This window comes from Bos indicus, chromosome 25, assembly GCF_029378745.1.
Source record: "Bos indicus isolate NIAB-ARS_2022 breed Sahiwal x Tharparkar chromosome 25, NIAB-ARS_B.indTharparkar_mat_pri_1.0, whole genome shotgun sequence".
NCBI classification, from domain to species: Eukaryota; Metazoa; Chordata; class Mammalia; order Artiodactyla; family Bovidae; genus Bos; species Bos indicus.
The window spans coordinates 20,357,159-20,374,793 of NC_091784.1; the positions used below are offsets into that span (position 1 = coordinate 20,357,159).

Sequence of the window (17,635 nt, forward strand, 5' to 3'; positions counted from 1 at the left end):
TGGTTCATTTACTACTGTCCCAGAAGTTTCTTAGGCTATCTTCATTTTTTTTTTTTCATTCTTTTTTCTTCATTGTGTTCCATGATAATGATTTACACCTTCTGTTTTCCAGTTCACTTATTCATTCTTCTGCTTCAGTTATTCTGTTATTGATTCTTTCTAGTGTATTTTTCATTTCAGTTATTGTATTTTCCATCTCTGTTTGTTTGCTATTTAGTTCTTCTAGGTGTTTGTTAAACATTTCTTGCATCTTCTCCATTATTTTTCCAAGGTCCTGGATCATCTTCACTATCATTATTCTGAATCCTCTTTTCTGGGAGTTTGCCTATCTCCACTTCATTTGTCATTTTTCTGGGCTTTTGTCTTGTGCCTTCAACTGGGACACGATTCTCTGCCTTTTCATTTTGTGTAACTTTTTGTGATTGCAGTTTCGATTCTGGAGGCTGCTGGATTGTAGACCTTGCTTCTGCTATCTACCCTTTGGTGGATGAGGTTATTTAAGAGGCTTGTGCAAACTTCCTGATGGGAGAGACTGGTGGTGGGTAGAACTGGGTCTTTCTCTGGTCAGCAGGGCCATGCTCAGTAAAACTTTAATCAATTTTTTTGCTGATGGGTGGGGCTGCACTCCTTCCCTGTTTGTGTAGCCTGTGGTGACCCAGCTCTGGAGTCTATAGGTTCTATGGAAGGGCCAATGGCAACCTCCAAGGGGGGCTCACATGAAGGGATACTTCTTAGAAGTGCTGCTGCCAGTACTTTTGTCTCCACAGTGAGCCACTACTGCCCGATATCTCTGCAAAAGACCCTGCAACAGTAGTGGGTAGGTCTGGTTCAGCCACCTCTGGGGTCACTGCTCCTTTCCTCTGTGTCCTGGTGTGCATGAGATTTTGTGTGTGCCCTCCAAGACTGGGGTCTCTGTAGAAGTCTCGCAATGAAATCTTCCTGGTCTTCAAAGTCAGATTCTCTGGGGATTTCTAGTCCCTTTGCTGGATATCCAGACTGGGAAGCTTGATATGGGGCTCAGAACGTTCACAATAGTGGGTGACCATCTGTGGTATTATTGTTCTCCAGTTTATGCATTGCCTATCCAGCAGGTATATGATTTCATTTTATCATGATTGCACTCCTCCTACCATTTTGTTGTGGCTTCTTTGTCTTTGGATGTGGAGTATCTTTATTCTGTTGTTGTTGGGTTCCAGCATATTCCTGTCTATGGTTGTTCAACAGTTAATTGCAATTTCAGTGCTCTTGCAGGAGGAGATGAGTGCACATGTGTCCACTTCACCATCTCGAACCAGTCCTCAAAAAGGGATGTTCTTGAATCTTGCCTTGTTTTTATAGAATTATTTTATAGGCTTATATCCTCCCTCATTGTCAGGACATTTATCACAGCTATCAGCCTGCTTTCTAATTAAAGCCCTCCAGGTCCTGCTGACATTGCAGGTCACTGATCTCCATGTCAGGGAACTTTCCCCAATGCAGGGCAGAGGTCCTGCTCCAAATTATGATTATTTTAACCCTTATATTTGGTGTGTTTTTACTACTTTTTTCTCTTGATCACATTTACAATATCTGGTGACTTTTAGTGAATGCTGGACATTATGTTAAAATACTAAAGTCTATGGAGGATTAAGCTAAGATTATCCTTCTGAGTGGCTTTATTTATTAATTTGCTCAGTTATATTCAGGATAGCTGACTTTAATAGGATTGAAGGGATATAATATTGATTTAGTCTTATAAGACCTGATCTATTGTATTTATCTTTACTCTTAGCATATAACCTCTTAAATGTACCTGTTGAAAGACTGAGAGTATTTCCCAGATCTCTCTGTTCTTAGTGAGCCTTGAACTCTAGTTTTTCTCCCGGAATGAGATTTTTTTTTTCCTCCCTGATTCTTTACTTATTTCCCTCAACATTTTAAGGATCATTTTATCTTCAGTTTGTTAACCTTTCACCTTTTAGTCTTGGAAATCAAGAAATGATTTTTTTGTGGAAGCAGCATAAAGCAAGCTTCTCATTTTCTTTTCAGCTACTAAAACAAGAGCCATCCAGAATGTTCTGTACAAAAGCCACATGGTATATATTTTAGGCATTATAGTCCACATACAGTCTCTGTGTTCTCCTTCTTCCTTGTCCTCTTTCTTCCTCCTCCTTGTCCCCCTCCCTCCATCTCCACCTCTTCCTTCCCTCCACATCCCTCTTCTTTTTTTCCTCTCTTTCTTCTTTCTTCTTCTCTACCTTCATCTTTTTCTATATTATTTTTCATCAATTAAAAATGTAAAAATAATTCTTAGCTTATGGACCATAAAAAAAAGCTTCATGTCTGATATGGCCCATGCTCTGAGACTGAGTATAAGGCTCACTTCTATCAGCTTCTCTATCTTGAATTTTTATACTGTGACTTCTTAGATAAGCTTGAAATATCTGTTTTTTATTCTAAGCATCATGAAACATCTGTAAGTTCTTATTAACTGTAGTCTTTTCCTCACTTTCAGCTATGCTTCTCGACCTTCTATTTCTACAACTGTAAGAAGGGAAAAGTAGTATAAAACTTTTGACTAGGTGAGTTTTCTTTTTCTCTCAGGTCTTTGTATTTCCAAAGCTAGTTGCTTTGCTAATTTTCTGATTCATTCAACCACATTTGTTTTATAAACACAAAATTTTTCAGGCTTTCTGGTTTTTCTTAATAATGATTTGTTTTTCTTAATCGTCAATGTTAGAAGTAGAAGTCCCTGCAAATAAGACATACAGATGGACAAAAGGCACATGAAAAGATGCTTAACATCACTAATTATTAGAGAAAGGCAAATCAAAATTGCCATGAGATATCACATCAGTTCAGTTCAATGGCTCAGTCATGTCCAACTCTTTGCAACCCCATGAATTGCAGCACACCCAGCCTCCTTGTCCATCACGAACACCCAGGTTCACCCAAACTCATGTCCTTCGAGTCGGTGATGCCATCCAGCCATCTCATCCTCTGTCGTCCCCCTCTCCTCCTGCCCCCAATCCCTCCCAGCATCAGAGTCTTTTCCAATGAGTCAACTCTTCTCATCAGGTGGCCAAAGTACTGGAGTTTCAGCTTTAGCATCAGTACTTCCAAAGAACACCCAGGACTGATCTCCTTTAGAATGGACTGGTTGGATCTCCTTGCAGTCCAAGGGACTCAAGAGTCTTCTCCAACACCACAGTTCAAAACCATCAATTCTTGGTGCTCAGCTTTCTTCACAGTCCAACTCTCACATCCATACATGACTACTGGAAAAACCATAGCCTTGAATAGATGGACCTTTGTTGGCAAAGTAATGTCTCTGCTTTTGAATATGCTATCTAGGTTGGTCATAACTTTCCTTCCAAGGAGTAAGTGTCTTTTAATTTCATGGCTGCAATCACCATCTACAGTGATTTTTGAGCCCCCCAAAATAAAGTATGCCACTGTTTCCAATGCTTCCCCATCTATTTCCTGTGAAGTGATGGGACCAGATGCCATGATCTTCATTTTCTGAATGTTGAGCTTTAAGCCAAATTTTTCACTCTCCTCTTTCACTTTCAAGAGGCTTTTGAGTTCCTCTTCACTTTCTGCCATAAGGGTGGTATCATCTGCATATCTGAGGTTATTGATATTTCTTCCAGCAATCGTGATTCCAGCTTGTGCTTCTTCCAGCCCAGTGTTTCTCATGATGTACTCTGCATAGAAGTTACATAAACAGGGTGACAATATACAGCCTTGATATCCTCTTTTTCCTATTTGGAACTAGTTTGTTGTTCCTTGTCCAGTTCCAACTGTTGCTTCCTGACCTGCATATAGGTTTCTCAAGAGGCGGGTCAGGTGCTCTGGTATTCCCATCTCTTTCAGAATTTTCACAGTTTATTCTGATCCACACAGTCAAAGGCTTTGGCATAGGCAATAAAGCAGGAATAGATGTTTTTCTGGAACTCTCTTGCTTTTTCGATGATCCAGCAGATGTTGGCAATTTGATCTCTGGTTCCTCTGCCTTTTCTAAAACCAGCTTGAAACTGGTTTTTGCTGAAGCCTGGCTTGGAGAATTTTGAGCATTACTTTACTAGCGTGTGAGATGAGTGCAATTGTGCGGTAGTTTGAGCATTCTTTGGCATTGCCTTTCTTTGGGATTGGAATGAAAACTGACCTTTTCCAGTCCTGTGGCCACTGCTGAGTTTTCCAAATGTGCTGGCATATTGAGTGCAGCACTTTCACAGCATCATCTTTCAGGATCTGAAATAGCTCAACTGGAATTCCGTCACCTCCACTAGCTTTGTTCATAGTGATGCTTCCTAAGGCCCACTTGACTTCACATTCCAGGATGTCTGGCTCTAGGTGAGTGATCACACCATCGTGATTATCTGGGTCATTAAGATGTTTTTTTGTACAGTTCTTCTGTGTATTCTTGCCATCTCTTCTTAATATCTTCTGCTTCTGTTAGGTCCATACCATTTCTGTCCTTTATCGAGCCCATCTTTGCATGAAATGTTCCCTTGGCATATCTAATTTTCTTGAAGAGATCTCTAGTCTTTCCCATTCTGTTGTTTTCCTCTATTTCTTTGCATTAATCACTGAGGAAGACTTTCTTATCTCTCCTTGCTATTCTTTGGAACTCTGCATTCAGATGCTTATATCTTTCCTTTTCTCCTTTGCTTTTCACTTCTCTTCTTTTCACAGCTATTTGTAAGTCCTCCCCAGACAGTCATTTTGCTGTTTTTGCATTTCTTTTCCATGGGGATGGTCTTGATCCCTGTCTCCTGTACAATGTCACGAACCTCCATCCATAGTTCATCAGGCACTCTATCTATCAGATCTAGTCCCTTAAATCTATTTCTCACTTCCACTGCATAATCATAAGGGATTTGATTTAGATCATACCTGAATGGTCTAGTGGTTTTCCCTACTTTCTTCAATTTCAGACTGAATTTGACAATAAGGAGTTCATGATATGAGCCACAGTCAGCTCCCGTTCTTGTTTTTGCTGACTGTATAGAGATTCTCCATCTTCAGCTGCAAAGAATATAGTCAATCTGACTTAGGTGTTGACCATCTGGTGGTGTTTGCTATGATGAGTGTGTTCTCATGGCAAAACTCTATTAGCCTTTGCCCTGCTTTATTCCGTATTCCAACGCCAAATTTTCCTGTTACTCCAGGTGTTTCTTGACTTCCTACTTTTGCATTCCAGTCCCATATAATGAAAAAGGCATCTTTTTGAGGTGTTAGTTTTAAAAGGTCTTGTAGGTCTTCATAGAACTGTTTAACGTCAGGTTCCTCAGCATTACTGGTTGGGGCATAGACTTAGATTACTGTGGTATTGAATGGCTTGCCTTGGAAACGAACAGAGATCATTCTGTCATTTTTGAGATTGCATCAAAGTATTGAATTTTGGACTCTTTTGTTGACCATGATGGCTACTCCATTTCTTCTAAGGGATTCCTGCCCACAGTAGTAGATATAATGGTCATCTAAGTTAAATTCACCCATTCCAGTCCATTTTAGTTCGCTGATTCGTTGACGTTCAATCTTGCCATCTCCTGTTTGACCACTTCCAATTTGCCTTGATTCATGGACCTAACATTCCAGGTTCTTATGCAATATTACTCTTTACAGCATTGGACCTTGCTTCTATCATCAGTCACATCCACAACTGGGTATTGTTTTTTCTTTGGCTCCATCCCTTCATTCTTTCTGGAGTTATTTCTCCACTGATCTCCAGTAGCATATTGGGCACCTACCGACCTGGGGAGTTCCTCTTTCAGTATCCTATCATTTTGACTTTTCATACTGTTCATGGGGTTCTCAAGGCAAGAATACTGAAGTGGTTTGCCATTCCCTTCTCCAGTGGACCACATTCTGTCAGACTTATCTACCATGACCCGCCCATTGGATGGCCCTGACGGCATGGCTTAGTTTCGTTGAGTTAGACAAGGCTGTGGTCCATGTGATTAGATTGACTAGTTTTCTGTGATTATGGTTTCAGTGTGTCTGCCCTCTGATGCCCTCACAACATCTACCATCTTACTTGGGTTTCTCTTACCTTGGATGTGGGGTATCTCTTCACGGCTGCTCCAGCAAAGCGCAGCTGCTGCTCCTTACCTTGGACGAGGGGTATCTCCTCACTGGCCACCCCAGAAAGACAGAAACGATTGGAGGTAACAGAAGCCAAAGTTATTAAGAAGAGGTGGCAAGAATACACAGAAATACTGTACAAAAAGATCTTAATGGCCCAGATAACCACGATGGTGTGATTACTTGCCTAGGGTCAAACATTCTGGAGTGTGAAGTCAAGTCGGTCTTAGGAAGAATCACTATGAACAAAGCTAGTGGACATGATGGAATGACAGCTGAGTTATTTCAAATCCTAAAAGATGATGCTGTTAAAGTGTTGAATTCAATACACTAGCAAATTTGGAAAACTCAGAAGTGGACATAGGACTGGAAAAGTCTGTTTTCACTCCAATCTCAAAGAAAGGCAATGCAAAAGAATGTTCAAACTACCACACAGTTGGAGTTATTTCACATGCTAGGAAGGTCATACTCAAAATTCTCCAATCTAGGCATCAACAGTACATAAACCGAGAACTTCCGGATGTACAACCTGGATTTAGAAAAGGCAGAAGAACCAGAGATCAAATTGCCAACATCTGCTGGATCATAGAAAAGGCAAGATAATTCTAGAAAACCATTGACTTTTGCTTCATTGAGTATGCTAAAGCCTTTGACGGTGTGGATCACAACAAACTGTGGAAAATTCTTAAAGAGATAGGAATACTGGACCACCTTACCTGCCTCCTGAGAAAACTGTATGCAGGTCAAGAAGCAACAGTTAGAATCGAACATGGAACAACGGACCGATTCAAAATTGGGAAAAGAGTACATCTAGGCTGTATATTATCACCCTGTTTATTTAACTTATATGTAGAGTGCATTATGAGAAATGCCCACCTGGATGAAGCACAAGCTGGAATTAAGATTTCTAGGAGAAATATCTATAACCTCAGATATGCAGATGACACCCCCCCCTTACGGCAGAAAGAAAAGAGGAACTAAAGAGCCTTTTGATGAAAATTAAAGAGGAGAGTGAAAAATCTGGCTTAAAACTCAGCATTCAAAAAACTAAGATCGTGGCATCCAGTCCCATCACTTCATGGCAAATAGATGAGAAAACAATAGAAACAGTGACAGACTATTTTTTTGGATTCCAAAATCACTACAGATGGTGACTGCAACCATTAAATTAAAAGACACTTGCTCCTTGGAAGGAAAGCTATGGCAAACCTAGAGAGCATATTCAAAAGCAGAGACATCACTTTGCAGACAAACATCCATATAGTGAAAGCCATGATTTTTCCAGTAGCCATGCACGGATGTGAGAGTTGTACCATGAAAATGGCTGAGCACCAAAGAACTGATGGATTTGAACTGTGGTGCTGGAGAAGACTCTTGAGAGTCCCTTGGACTGCAAGGATATCAAACCAGTCAATCCTAAAGGAAATCAACCCTCCATATTTATTGAAAGGACTGATGCTAAAGTTCCAATACTTTGGCCACCTTATGCTAAGAGCTGACTCACTAGAAAAGACCCTGATGCCAGGAAAGATTGAAGACAGGAGGAGAAGGGGACAACAATAGAATGAGATGGTTGGATGGCATCACCTACTCAATGGAGATGAGTTTGAGCAAGCTCCAGGAGATGGTGAAGGACAGAGAAGCCTGGCATGCTACATCCATGGGGTTGCAAAGAGATGGACACAACTGAGTGACTGAACAATAACAACAGCCACTATGGAGAACAGTACAGAGGTTCCTTAAAACACTAAAAATAGAGCTACCATTTGACCCTGAAATCCCACTGTTGGGCATATACCAAGAGAAAAACATGTTTCACAAGGATACATGCACTCCTATATTCGTTGCAGCACTATTTACAATGGCCAAGACATGGAAGCAACCGAAATGTTGCTTCAGCAGAGGAATAGATAAAGAAGATGTGGTGGATATATACAGCAGAATATTACTCAGCCATTAAAAAAGTATGAAATAATTCCATTTGCAGCAACATGGATGAATCTAGAGATTGTCATACTGAGTGAAGTCAGAGAAAGAGAAATATCATATAACATCCTTTATATGCAGAATCTAAAAAGAAATGATATAAATGAATTTATTTACAAAACAAAGACAGACTCGTAGACTTAGAGAATGAACTTACTCCTCCATGGGGAAGAATGGGGAGAAGAGATAGTTAGGGAGTTTAGGATTTACATGTACACTCTGCTATATTTAAAATGGATAACCAGCAAGATCCTACTATAGATCACAGGGAACTCTGCTCACTGTTATGTGGCAGTCTGGATGGGAAGGGAGTTTGGGGGAGAATGTATACATGTATATGTATGGCTGAATCCCTTTTTTGCCCACCTGAAATTGTCACAACATTATTAATACATTCCAATGTAAAATAAAAAGTTTAAAATGCAAAAAATAAAGAAGTGGAAGTCCTTACAAATCAGTTTCGGGACTGACAGTTTGAAGGAAGAAAAGAAGTTTGAGAGAATTAATACCGAGTATTAATTAATGTATTTCACATTTTCTCAGTGAAATTTAGCTAAAATGTGTGAGGTGTATGTGGACTGTTAACAGAATAAAGATTTTTCTATGTATTTTTATTTTTTAATTAAATATAGTTGATTTACAATATTGTGTTAGGTTCAGGTGTATAGCAAAGTGATTCTTTTCTGTTATAGGTTATTGCATGATAGTGGATATATTTTTCTGTGCCATATCTTTGTTTCTTGTTTTTTAATATTTCATAGTGTGTATCTCTTAATCACATACTCCTAGTTTATTCCTCCCCCTTTCTTCTTTGGTAGCCATAGGTTTTTTTTTTTTGTTTGTTTTTTCCTATGTGTCTGTTTCTGTTTTGCAAGTTCATTTGTAGTATTTTTTAGATTTTGTATATAAGTGATATCATAGTATTTACTTTTGTCTGACTTCATTTAGTATGATAATCACTAGGTCCACCCATGTTACTGTAAATGGCATTATTTCATTCTTTTTATGGCTGAATGATAAAGGATTAATATTCTTTATCCATTTATTTGTTGATGGACACTTAGGTTTCTTCTGTGCCTTGGCTATTAAAAATAACACTGCTATTTACATTCAGTTCAGTTCAGTTCAGCCGCTCAGCCATGTCTGACTCTTTGCAACCCCATGAACCACAGCAAGCCAGGCCTCCCTGTCCATCACCAACTCCCGGAGTCCACCCAAATCCATGTCCTTCGAGTCGATGATGCCATCCAACCATCTCATCCTCTATCGTCCCCTTCTCCTCCTGCCCTCAATCTTTCACAGCATCAGGGTCTTTTCCAATGAGTCAGCTCTTCTCATCAGGTGGCTAAAGTATTGGAGTTGCAGCATCAACATCAGTCCTTCCAATGAACACCCAGGGCTGATCTCCTTTAGGATGGACTGGTTGGATCTCCTTGCAGTCCAAGGGACTCTCATGAGTCTTCTCCAACACCACAGTTCAAAACCATCAGTTCTTCCGCGCTCAGCTTTCTTTATAGTCCAACTCTCACATCCATACATGACTACTGAAAAAAAACATAGCCTTGACTAGATGGACCTTTGTGGACAAAGTAATGTCTCTGCTTTTTAATATGCTGTCTAAGTTGGTCATAACTTTCCTTCCAAGGAGTAAGCATCTTTTAATTTCATGGCTGCAACCACCATCTGCAGTGATTTTGGAGCCCCCCAAAATAAAGTCTGACACTGTTTCCACTGTTTCCCCATCTATCTGCCATGAAGTGATGGGACCGGATGCCATGGTCTTAGTTTTCCAAACATTGGGTGCATTTATCTTTTTAAAATAGAGTTTTCATCTTTTCTGAATATATGCCTAGAAATGGAATTGCTGGATCATATGGCAACTCTATTTTTAATTTTTAAAGGAACTTTCTTACTATATTCCATAATGGCTACATCAATCTACTTATACCCTCTTCAGCATTTATTGGAGAAGAAAATGGCAACCCACTCCAGGATTCTTGCCTGGAGAATCCCATGGACAGTGGAGCCTTACAGGCTATAGTCCAGGGGGTCACAAAGAGTTGGACACAACTTAGTGATTAAACCACCACCTCCAGCATTTACTATTTGTAAACTTTTTGAAGAATAAAATTCTTAAGTTAAATGCTCAAAGCTTGTCAGAGCTATTGTGGGAATGGGAAAAAAAATATTAGGCAAATAAAATTATTTGGTTCGCCCTCTCTAAAATCCATAGTTAATGATCTGTATTGCGTGCTGAACCCATGGTCAGTATTATGTTCTCATTCCAGGTGATCTGAAGACCTATTTGGTGGATAGTCAAAAATGTATTTACTCGTGCATTATTGCATTTTCCATTGAGGTTAATGGAAATGAAAATACAGTTAACTTTTGGTTCAACGATGAGGCATACCATTCATCACCATTATCTCTGGCTGTATTAGACAATGTCATTTTTATGTCACTTTCTGGCCCTGATGCTTCCATTACAGTCGTCAACAAACCTCAGCCTGTACGTTCTGCTTCTAGTGGACCTAAATATTCGTATGTATACTTTTTTCATTGAACTTAAACTTTAAGCTTTAAATAGATCCCTTCTTCCCTTTCCAACCAAGTGTTTTGTTAAAGGTTAACTTTAAAAGTTAATTGAAATAGTGAAATAGCTGCTAATAATAAATATAATGTATAATAATAATTAAAGTTATTGTTAGAAATTAATGTTTCCCACTTTATTGCTTTACCAATGTGTCTGCTTTATTCGTTCTTTTGTAGAATGATGACAGGAACACAAATAGCCTTAAATTTGTATTTTGGTGTGAGTATTCTTGTCAGTGGCTTTTGTCTCCTGACAGTGAATGAGAGAGTCACTAAAGCGAAGCACATTCAGTTTTTGAGTGGGGTGTATGCCCTTAATTTCTGGCTCTCTGCTCTGCTGTGGGACTTCCTCATCTTCTTCATTTCCTGTTGCTTACTATTGGTGAGTGTCAGACCAAGTATTTTAAGAGTTCATTCTCTGTTAAACACCAGAGGATTCTTATATGGCTAATATTAATTTAAATATACATCTCTCAAGAAAGATAAAAATTCTTTGGCTCATTATGTCAGAGAATCCTTTGTTGAATGCATCTCATAGTGAAATTTTTCTATTTTCTATTACTTTTTAATAAAAGATTACTGTCTGCTGACACATAAAGGTGTCTCTTGATCTGGCTTCTTATGTGCTTGCTCTTTCATATGTAGTCAGCCCAAAGCTTCTACAATTATTGAAGGATATAATATACACACTAGAAGACCAGTCCCATATTGAACAAAACAAATACTTTAAAATTATTTTCCTTCTGGTCCTGGTGTTTTCCCATCTTATTATCTGTTGTAATTATTTGTTATAAAAGAGATCCTTATGCTCAATTTTTACAGTTTCCCTCAAGAGATTTTTAAATTTTATGCCATCAACTGTTTAAATTTTATGTTTCTGTTTTTGAATATTTGAATGTGGAATAGATAATGAAGAGCTATTGAAACTTTTATTACTAAAAGCAAAATTAGGAGGATTTTTGGTCTGTTTATGCTTGTTGCTTTCATCTCTCTTTATACCTGGTGTCTTTCTTCTCCACAGCTAAATTTCTATCCTATGAGAAGGTCAATGAGCCACTGCTGTGAAAGTTAAAACAAACCTGTTTGTTTCTTTTAAGAGAGATGTACTGGCTGTAGAGTTGGAATGCTGTAACTTTTGGTTCTGAGGAAGAGCTAAGCTACTACACGTTAGAAAAGTCAAAGGATTAGAGGCTTAAGGTGGTATGGAGAGCTCCAGGGTAGAGAGGAAAGCCTGATGTTTTTCTCTTTGTCATATGCACTACTGTAGCCAAGGGGCTCAATGCTACCCTCCTCTCATGGTTTGCCAGATAGCCACTTACCAACTTTTTGAGGCTACTAGTAATTTTTGCTACTACATGAACTAACTGGGGGAGCTAATGCAGATATTACCTCATGTGCCATGATTTCCCTTCTCCATTCGCTACCAAAACTTACTCCTCACCCTATGCATACATTGCACAAATTCTAAAACTTATTTATTTTAAAAAATTTCTGATTGCTTTAGCTACATTCCACAGCTATAATATATTATTTTATAAATCACTAATTTCCAAATATTTTCTAATTTCTAAAATACCTTTGAACTGTGAGATTTTCTAGAAATGTATGATTTGATTTCTAGGCAGTTTGAAAATATATTCATAGCTTAATACCACTTTTATTGGAGATTATATGAATATTTTCAATCATTTGAAATATATTGAATATATATATTGAATATATCATGAAATATATATTCATGATCCAGCATGTGGTAAAATTTTATAAATATTTTATATGTACTTGATAAGAAAATATACTTGTGATTTCCAAAGGGGAAATTTTTTCCAAAGGTGTAATTGTTTTTCAGGCTAGCAATCTAGTTTGGTCCATTCTAAGAAGTTTGGGCTTATGGCATCATCTTATTTTTTTCCTATTTAAATAATCTATTTTTGTTTCCTCTTTCTCCCTTTTTTCTGCTCTCTATTAACTTGTGTTAATGCTTCTTTTAGCAACTGCCTTAAAAATTAACACACACATTTGGTTAATTACAAGCTATTGCTTTTACCACTTCCCTAACAGTGGTAAGATCTTGTAGCCTTATCATTTCAATGACTCCCTCTGACTTTTTGCATTACTATAAGACATTTTCATTTCTACATACCCAAAAGGTATTATCACTTTTTATTCATAGAGTTTTTTTATTGCTCTGCATTTTTATTCTGAAATTTTATATGACGTCAGTTTTCTCTTCCTGAAGAATTTCTTATGATAGTTTCTTTAGGAAAGTTATGGTGACAAAAAAGCTTAGATTTTATTTGCATGGAAATTATTTCATTTTCTTTACCTTTTGAAGAATATTTTCCTGAATTTCCTCCTCCTATATTTTAATAATATTCCAATGTCTCATGGCTTGCTTCCATCAGTTTTTAAGAAGTCAGTTTTGGTGTTTTTACTATTACTACTCTTTGGAATGTAATATATCTTTTTTCCCCACTGATTTTTAAAAAGATTTCTCATTTTTACTTAGACTTTTATCTTTATTACTATATTTATTGCTATACTGGGGTTTTTTTGGCATTTACCCTGTTTGGAGTGCTCAGAGCTTCCTGAATCAAAAGTTTGGTGAGAATTAATTGTTTAAAATAACCTTACACAACCTCTGAGAAACAGTCTTAGACCTATAGCAGTTGCTCTTTAGGAGAATCCCAAAAAAGGAAAAGTCACATTCAAAATAGTAGGAAATTTTATTGCATTTTGACTGGCCCTTGACTCAGCACCTTCCTCCTGCAGCATCATCTTGGTCTATTGGAGATGGCAATCCAGTTGCTAGTTATCTCCCTCAAAGTGAAGGAAGTAGAACATAACTTTATTTACAACATTCTGACCTGTCTTGAGAATGTTAAAAGAATTGGTCTCTGTCTAGCCTAACTTGAATCTCAGATGGAAAGGGATGAAGGAGGGATGGATTGGGAGTTTGGAATTAGCAGGTGCAGACTATTATATGAGAATGGATAAACAACAAAGTCATACTGTATAGCACAGGGAACTATATTCAATATCTTGTAATAAACCATAATGAAAAAGAATATTGAAAAGTACATATATTTATGTATAACTGAATTACCCTGCTGTATAGCAGAAATTAACACTGCATTGTAAATCAACTATATTTCAATTTTTAAAAATGTATTGGGATTTCCCTGGTGGTCCAGTGATTAAGAATCTGCCTTGCAATGCAGGGGATGCAGGTTCAATCCCTGGTTGGGGAACTAAGACCCCACATGTTGTGGAACAACTAAGTATGTGCTACAACTACTGAGCCCATGCACGACCAGAGAGTCTGTGCACCACAACCAAAGAATCTGCATGACACAACAGAGCCAAATAAATAATAAGTATTAAAAACTGTATTAAATATGCTCAAAGACCTAAAGGAAAATACAAAGAACCAAAGAAAATTAGGAAAGTGATATATGAGCAAAATAAGAATAATAACAAACAGAAACTGTAATAATAAACCAAACAAATTCTGGAGCTAAAATATATAATAACTGGTTGAGAAAAACCCTGAAGGATTTCAACAGAAGGTTGAACAAGCAGGATAAAGAATTAGCAAGCTTTAAGAAAAATTAAATTACCAAGTCAAAAGAGCAGGAGGAAAAAATAATGGCAAAAAGTAAATCAGGCCTCAGAGAATTATGGAGTTCCATCAGCTGGATCAATTACACATTATGGGAGTCCCAGGGAGAAAAGAGAGAAAGAACAGGTGAAAAGATATTATTTAAAGAAATAATGTCTGAAAACTTCCCAAATTTGATGAAGGACATGAATCAAAAACCCCAAGAATCTCAAAAAATAGCATGTAAGAAATAACCAAACAAGACCCATACTGAGAAACATGATAATTACACTGCTGAAATTCAAAGACAAGGAGAGGATATTCCAAGTGAGAAGTAACTCCCTGTGTGTCCTGAATAATATTAATAAATAATATTACTAATCAGTTTCTTAATAAAGATTTTAGAGGTCAGAAAGCAGTGGAATGACCTATTGAAAATATTGAAAGAAAAAAGTGTCACTGAAGAATTCTATATCCAGCAAGCTGTTTTTCTAAAACAAGGAAGAAATTAAAACATTTTCAGATAAATGAAAGCTGAGGGACAACTAGGAACTCCAAGATCAAGGGTTCTGATTGATTTGTTTCCTAGTGAGAACTCTCTTCATGGCTTGCAGATGGCCACCTTCTCACTATGTCCATACATGGGAGGGAGGGAGAGAGTGGTCTTTCTTCTTCTAAGGACACTATCCCATCATGGAAGCCCCACACTCATGACCTCATCTAAATCTAATTACATCCCAAATACAATCACATTGGGACTTAGGGCTTAAAGATATAAGCTGGCAATATGAGGGGGGAGACATAGCGTTCATCCATAACACTAAATGAAATTTTGTTTGCCACTCCACTTTTCTACAAGTTTTAAAAGACAAATGTATAAAAATAGTTACAAATCCATATTAGTGGTTTACAATGTATAAAAATGTAAGTTGTAATATGAATAACAAAGAGTTGGAAGGAGTTGTATAGTAGTAGAACTTTTATATGTTATTAAAGTTAGGATGGTATCAATTCAAACTGGATTATTATAACTTTAGTATGTTATATGTAACTCATGATACAAAGGAAATAGCTATAGAATACACACAAAAGTAAAAGACAAGGGATTCAAAACATGTCAACAGAAGAAAACTGAATTAAAAATAAGACAATAACAGAGAAACTGAGGGACAAAAATGAATTACTTAAAAAATAGCAAAAGTAAGCAAAAATAGCAAAAGTAAGCAAAATGACAAAAGTAAGCCTTTATCAGTAATTATTTTAAATTTAGATGGATTAAACTGCCCAATCAAAAAGTGCATATGAAAAATTGATTAAGATAAATGATTTAACTATATGTTGTCTAAAAAAGACTCATTTAGATCTAATGAATAAAAGAAAGAAAGAGCTGAAAGTGAAAAAGTGGGAAAAGATATTCTATGCAAATAGTAAACAAAAGGGACCTGAAGTAGGTATACCAATATCAGACAAAATAGGCTTTATGTTCAACAGTATTGAAAGAAATAAAAAGGGTAGTGTCTAGTGATAAAAGGAGAAAATCACCCTAAATAGCTAAAACAATTTTGAAAAAGAAGAACAAAGTTGTAGTACTCACTCTTCCTAATTTCAAATCTTACTACAAAGCTACTATAATCAAAAGAATCTGGTACTAGTATATAAACCAATGGGACAGAAATAAAACCCAGAAGTAAACTCTTTCATATATGATCAAACGATTTCTGACAAGAGTTCCAAGACTATTTAATGGGTGCAGAAGAGCCTTGCAACAAATGATGGTGGGAAAATTGCATATTCGCATACAAAAGAATGAAATTGGATCCTTATCTTAAACTGTATACAAAACTTAAGTTCAAATGGATAAAGTTCTAAATGTAAGAGCTAATACTGTAAGATTTTTTAAAGAAAACAAAGGGGGAAAATCTTATAACATTGGATTGGCAGCGGTTTCTTGGATGTAATGGCAAAAGCACAAGCAGAAGAAAGAAAAAGATAAATTAATCGGACTTCATGAAAACTAAGAAAACACATAAATCAAAGGGCATTGTCAACAGAGTGAAAAGGCAATCCACAATATGGAAGAAAATATTTAACATTTTATACCTGCTAAGGAATTAATACCCAGAATATATAAGGAATTCCCCAAAATTAACAATAACTCCAACAAACCCAATTCAAAAATGAGCTAGAGCTTGAGTAGACATTTCTGCAAAGAAGGCCAATAAGAGCATGCAAAGATGCTTGACATCAGTAATCTTTAAGGGAATGCAAACCCAAAGCAGTAATGAGATACTCCTTTGTACCTATTCAGATGACTACTATCAAAAAGAGAAAATGACAAGTGTTAGGAAGGATGTGGAGAAACTACAACACTGTGCACTGATTGTGGGAATCTAAAATGGTAAAGTGAAGTGACGTCGCTCAGTCGTGTCCGACGCTTGAAGCTACTGTGGAAAACAGCTTGGCACTTCCTCAAAAAAATAAACAGCATTACCATATGAGTTAGCATTTCCACTAACAGTGGAATTCCAAAAGAATTGAAAGCAGGAATTTGAAAACATTTGTACATCATTGTTCATAGCAACATTATTCACAATAGCCAACTAGTAGAACCAACTCACATGTTCACTGATGAAAACATGGATAAATAAATATGATATATACATACAATGGAATATTACTCAATCTTTAGAAGTACTAAAATTATCGTACATGTGCAAGCAATTGAATTCATTCTATATCACTTGAAAGTCTGCTCTGATAGAAACAAAGTTGTCATGTCCATAATACCCAAATATTTTCACTAATGTTATATTTGCTTTTTGTTGCTTTTTCTATTACCATTGAAAATTTGCTACCAATCACGTAGTAGATCTTATCAATATAACATTGCTGTTCACGTCTCAAATATCCTGTTATGTAATCATTTATAGTTCAAAATAGATAACCCTAGAATATTTGGCAAAACCACAATTAATAACTTACAAGATGCAGACCTCTGGAAACTTGTTTTCCTTAATAATTCTGTAGGTTCTCTCTTTCCTTACAGAATCCCCTTATAGATCCTTATAGATTCCTTATAACTTTGGACTTCCTTGTTTGCTTCTCAACTGAGTGGCTGAGATAGGAAGAGGAGGGTTAGGAATACAGTAGAGTCAAGAGGCAGAATCTAAAAATAGAAAATTGTGAAAAGTAGGTCCCTTAACATCACAGCTTACAGCTGCCAGAATTAAAACCTTAACAAAAGTTTTCTTACTAGGAATATAACTTCTGGAAATATTGAGAGTGAGTTTGTTTGGGGTTGGGTGAAGAGGCAGAAAGAATATACTTTGATCTTGTTCAAGAACAAAATGAAACTATTCCAAGTAGATAAAAGCAAGTAGAAAGTAA

At 36.9% G+C, this 17,635-nt stretch overlaps 1 protein-coding gene across 2 annotated transcripts in view; it reads left to right on the top strand.

The window, feature by feature from the left end:
* The window catches only part of LOC109578124 (phospholipid-transporting ATPase ABCA3-like), a 269,893-nt gene that overhangs the window by 188,251 nt on the left and 64,007 nt on the right, over positions 1-17,635 (top strand). For both annotated transcript variants that reach the window (XM_019987123.2, XM_070779771.1), the window contains exons 20-21: positions 10,344-10,596; positions 10,825-11,029. In XM_019987123.2, the coding sequence (XP_019842682.2) occupies positions 10,344-10,596; positions 10,825-11,029 (458 nt within the window). The remainder of the gene's footprint in view (positions 1-10,343; positions 10,597-10,824; positions 11,030-17,635) is intronic.